The sequence below is a fragment of the Micropterus dolomieu genome, linkage group LG12 (genome assembly GCF_021292245.1).
Source record: "Micropterus dolomieu isolate WLL.071019.BEF.003 ecotype Adirondacks linkage group LG12, ASM2129224v1, whole genome shotgun sequence".
NCBI classification, from domain to species: Eukaryota; Metazoa; Chordata; class Actinopteri; order Centrarchiformes; family Centrarchidae; genus Micropterus; species Micropterus dolomieu.
Genome location: NC_060161.1, coordinates 35,178,780 through 35,184,069, shown reverse-complemented (window position 1 = coordinate 35,184,069; position 5,290 = coordinate 35,178,780). Strand labels below are relative to the sequence as shown.

Here is a 5,290-nt window from a genome sequence, read left to right as displayed (position 1 = left end):
CTGTCCCCTTTAGTTTTCAGTCGAGACTCTGGAACAGACAACAGACCTCTGCCCGAGGATCTCAAGGTACGTGCTGGTGCGTATGGGACTAAAAGGTCAGAAATATAACAAGGCGAGAGGCCATGAAGAGCTTTAAAAGTGATCAATAGAATTTTAAAGTCAATTCTAAAACATACTGGGAGCCAGTGTAATTAAGCTAAAATAGGAGTAATGTGGTCATATTTCTTTGTTCTGGTTAAAAGCCTGGCAGCTGAGTTCTGGACAGTCTGGAGTCGATCAAAAGATTTTTGGTTTAAACAGGTGAAAAGGCTGTTGCAATAATCCAGGCGTGATGAGATGAAGGCGTGTAAAATGGTCTCGGTGTCCTTAAAAGTTAACATAGATCGAATTTTAGCTATATTTCTAAGTTGATAAAAACATGATTGAACAAGCTTTGTGGTCTGCTGCTAAATTACTATCCAACCAAACACCAAGGTTCTTTGCCACAGGCTTAATGTGATTTACTAGGGAACCAGCAGATGGCAGTATTTGATTTGCCATCTGCTGAGACCCGATGACCAGGATTTCTGTTTTGTCTGAGTTCAGCTGGAGGAAATTATTTGACATCCATTTTTTAACTTCACGAAGGCAGTTGTTAAGTGAACTAGTGTTGTGTCGTTCAAAGAACGTTTCGTTCATAAGACCTAATCGTGTGTATGACTCAGGAGGAACGGGTTGTCTCAGTGAGTGATTCGTTCATTTTCACGCAAGCGTGAAGGATCTTTAACTCTTACGTTCACTTGTCACACGGCAGCTGCATGGGCTCCGTCAGCACAGGAAACAGAATTGATTAGTTCACGACTCTCGACTGTGGGTCTGTTTGAGTCGTTCATTTGTCACGTGACAGCATCTTTCGTTCAATCGGCAGGCTGAGTGACTGCCAGCGCCGGAGAATGAGAGGCAGGTCGGCTGTCAGGTAACAGTCACTGGACTGACATTATATAGCTATTTTGTTAATTATGTGACATTTGATAAAGCATAACGTTATTACAGCGCAGTGATGTTGTGCTAAGTTATAGTTTTAACACAGCCGCACTGGAACTTTAGTCCTGCTAGTGTTCCAACAGCTGATGAGAGATGTTCTGGGTCCACTTCAGAGCCCTGACAGGGTTCTATCTGGAGCCGAATTACCTCTGAGGTCGTCTCCTCTCCAAAACAAACACACTCGGTCATTAAAACATTAAAACACAGCCACATAGCAATGTTAGCGTTAGCCCTGTAAACAGCTAACAGCTGATCCAGGTCCACCAGAGAACGCAACGTAACTTTTCCTTTTTATTTACCAACAGAGCCGTGCTGTTGTTTCACAGCTCGTGACTGGTGAACAACCTGGCCGTGTTTGAGGCCGATGTGCTCATGCCTGTTTCTCTGTCTGCAGAATCAGGACCTGATGTGGCCCATTCTGCGTCCAGAACTGCCAAACTGCTGCGTTTATATAATGTTTTAATATTTCTTTGTTCCTCTCTCTGTGCTGGGGTTCTTTAAGAACTTGGTGGCTTGATCCAGATTATTATTAAATTGGTTGAATTTTAATAAGAGTGTGTTTATTCATATAGTTTATCAAGCATATTACTTCAATATATTTACTGCAAATCTGATATTAATATTTTACTCATGGATAGGGACGTTAGGCTACTGTATGAATGAGCACTTCAGAGATAATGATAGTAATTATATACATAAGCCTTTATATGGCTGATCTGGTTGTATACTCAGGAAAGATTGTGAAAATGGAAGGATTTAGCCGGAGTAGTGGACTGCATATAGACAACATATTTCTGTGGTTTTTACATAGTTTGAATTTTGTTGTGGGCCCAGGGGGGTTTATTTAATGATGATATACAGTAATCAAGAGGTGAATTTGTGCATTATACTTTGTCAAATAAAGCAAGCCAGGCAGCCTTCTGTGTTTGAGCTGTTAATCGCCCACTAGAGGGCTGCAGCGCCACAATAACGAGCCTAGTTCAAATGAACCAAATGACTCAAAAAAAGATTAGTTCATTTTAATGAACGAGATTTGAATGAACGAGTCTGTCAAAAGACTCGAACTTGCCATCATTGTGTGTGAGAGAAAGTATTGGCCACGTAATGAGCAGTGAAATCTCTGACCAGGCTTCTATTATTTTTTTATTCATTAATGTTCCCACGAAGCTCAAATTGTAGTCCAGTTTCCACAGTTGTCCGTTTTTCCTATTAAATTCAGCTGATTGCAGTAAAATGTCATAGTATATTACTCTTCAAAGGGAAATTATGAATGAGAAGTGTGTGTGTGTTTCTGTTGGGATGACTGGAAGTTACACTGAATGGATGTGGCTGTATGGACAGAATAAATGTCATATTTTGACAGAATAAATAAAAAGAAATATACTGTTACTAGTTGAATGATTGAAGCGATATACAGTTGGCTTTGTTGCTACATCGGCACGTTAAGAGCTAAAAGGATAAAAGCGTCAGCTAAATGAATAAATGTAAATGTATTCAGACCTGTCTTGAGTTGTGGCTTTGTCTTTACAACTCTGCGTAGAAGGCTGGCATCCCACAGATGTCAACAAACCAAATTATATAAACACTCTAACCCGTTTGATGTTGTAATCATACACAGACACTTACTCTGTTGCTGTTGAAACTCCGGCATTGGCTGGAGCACCGGGGCCTGTTGGTATACTTGTGGAGGTGCCGGTGTGTAGGCCGGGGCCTGTTGGTATACTTGTGGAGGAGCCGGTGTGTAGGCCGGGGCCTGTTGGTATACTTGTGGAGGTGCCGGTGTGTAGGCCGGGGCCTGTTGGTATACTTGTGGAGGTGCCGGTGTGTAGGCCGGGGCCTGTTGGTATACTTGTGGAGGTGCCGGTGTGTAGGTCGGGGCCTGTTGGTATACTTGTGGAGGTGCCCGTGTGTAGGCCGGGGCCTGTTGGAACGCCTGGATGGGAGGTGGAGCCTGTGCTTTTAAGGGAGCAGGAGGTGTCTCCTGTTCAGGGGACGCTGGAGCATTGGATTGTTCTGAAAGCAAAGGGAAAAGTAGGTTTGGTAAATGGACTGTATTTTGGGCGATGCCTTTCTATTCTGCCTCTTAAAGAAAGTTTTTCCTTGCATCTGTTGCCTAGTGCTTGATCATGGAAGGAATTGTTGGGTCTTGGTTAAATGGTATCACAGAGTACGGTCCAGACCTGCTCTTTTTGAAAGACGCTGTGAGATAACTGTTGTTGTTAATTGGCGCCATATACAGTAAATAAAATTGAATTGAATCTTCTTTCCGTCCAGTCAAAGCGATTAACACTTCACATTCACCCATTCCTTCACTGATGAGCAGGCTGAGGTGCCAACTGCTCATCAGAAACAAACTAATTATGCATAATCACACACGGAAAAATTTAGGTTCAGTGCCTTTCCCAAGGACATCTCAGCATGCAGATAAAACGACTTTGTGATATAAACACCAACATCCACATTATACCGTTGATTAAAGAGATCTTGTTTAACTTACGCATCTATTGATTAAGAAGTAACCAACAATTTTTCCATTTGAAAATATAACTAATTTGAATTGACATTTAACTACATCAAATGGCCAACAGAGTTTTGTAAATTTATTCAAACAAATATCTAACCAGGAACAGAGCAGACGTCAGAGAGTCAACGCAGAGCAATGGACCAGAACTAGTTAACACCAACTGAAAGACTGTTTCCAGCAGCTACCGGAGGACCAAGAATTAGCCCTAACCCATGCCCCTTTCGAAGTTCATTGGTCAATATCTTCAAAAGGAACTGAGATATTAACAAGCCATGAGCACATTTTGATCAGCTTTGTCCCGTGATGACCCAAAGGAAATTTGGTGGCAATCAGAGCTACAGTCAATGAGATGTCAAAAATGCCAGATGGTGAAAGCCATGTGTGCTGTTTGTGTTTACCTGCTTTTAAGTCCTTCATCATGTTATTGGTCTCTATCACAATGCCTTTGATCTCTTCTACGTTGTCCTTCACCGAGAGAAGAGCTGGAGCACAAACATGTATAAATATAAATACATGCCTATATAAATATACATACACACACAAACAAATAAAAATGTTCTGCCAGCTGTTGGCTTTCCTGTCAAGTTAGGCTCGCAAGTTACTAGGTGTGTTGTGGTGTAATGTTCTGTAAGTTTCTTGGTATGTTCTGTGGTAATTTTCTGTAGGTTTCTGGGTATTTTCTTCTGCAAGTCACTGGGTATGTTCTGTGGTAATGTTCTAAGAGTTTCTGGGTATTTTCTGAGGCAATATTCTGCAAGTCACTGGGTATGTTCTGTGGTAATGTTCTAAGAGTTTCTGGGTATTTTCTAAGGTAATATTCTGCAAGTCACTGGGTATGTTCTGTGATAATGTTCTAAGAGTTTCTGGGTATTTTCTGAGGCAATATTCTGCAAGTCACTGGGTATGTTCTGTGGTAATGTTCTAAGAGTTTCTGGGTATTTTCTGAGGCAATATTCTGCAAGTCACTGGGTATGTTTTGTGGTAATGTTCTAAGAGTTTCTGGGTATTTTCTGAAGCAATATTCTGCAAGTCACTGGGTATGTTCTGTGATAATGTTCTAAGAGTTTCTGGGTATTTTCTGAGGCAATATTCTGCAAGTCACTGGGTATGGTCTGTGGTAATGTTCTAAGAGTTTCTGGGTAATATTCTGCAAGTCACTGGGTATGTTCTGTGGTAATGTTCTAAGAGTTTCTGGGTATTTTCTGAGGCAATATTCTGCAAGTCACTGGGTATGGTCTGTGGTAATGTTCTGTAAGTTTCTGGGTATTTTCTAAGGTAATATTCTGCAAGCCACTGGGTATGTTCTGTGGTAATGATCTAAGAGTTTCTGGGTATTTTCTGAGGCAATATTCTGCAAGTCACTGGGTATGATCTGTGGTAATGTTCTAAGAGTTTCTGGGTATTTTCTAAGGCAATATTCTGCAAGTCACTGGGTATGTTCTGTGGTAATGTTCTAAGAGTTTCTGGGTATTTTCTAAGGTAATATTCTGCAAGTCACTGGGTATGTTCTGTGGTAATGTTCTAAGAGTTTCTGGGTATTTTCTAAGGTAATATTCTGCAAGTCACTGGGTATGTTCTAAGAGTTTCTGGGTATTTTCTGAGGCAATATTCTGCAAGTCACTGGGTATGTTCTGTGGTAATGTTCTAAGAGTTTCTGGGTATTTTCTAAGGTAATATTCTGCAAGTCACTGGGTATGTTTTGTGGTAATGTTCTAAGAGTTTCTGGGTATTTTCTAAGGTAAT

At 41.0% G+C, this 5,290-nt stretch overlaps 2 protein-coding genes across 2 annotated transcripts in view; both read right to left on the bottom strand.

Moving 5' to 3' along the window:
- Nucleotides 1–5,290, bottom strand: part of LOC123980885 (zinc finger protein 208-like) — an 808,576-nt gene that overhangs the window by 238,616 nt on the left and 564,670 nt on the right. The window lies entirely within an intron of this gene.
- Nucleotides 1–5,290, bottom strand: part of LOC123980917 (cell death-inducing p53-target protein 1 homolog) — a 7,869-nt gene that overhangs the window by 1,514 nt on the left and 1,065 nt on the right. The window contains exons 2-3 of the mRNA XM_046065524.1: nucleotides 3,946–4,029; nucleotides 2,650–3,036 (exon numbers count right to left, since the gene is read on the bottom strand). Of these exons, the coding sequence (XP_045921480.1) occupies nucleotides 2,650–3,036; nucleotides 3,946–4,029 (471 nt within the window). The remainder of the gene's footprint in view (nucleotides 1–2,649; nucleotides 3,037–3,945; nucleotides 4,030–5,290) is intronic.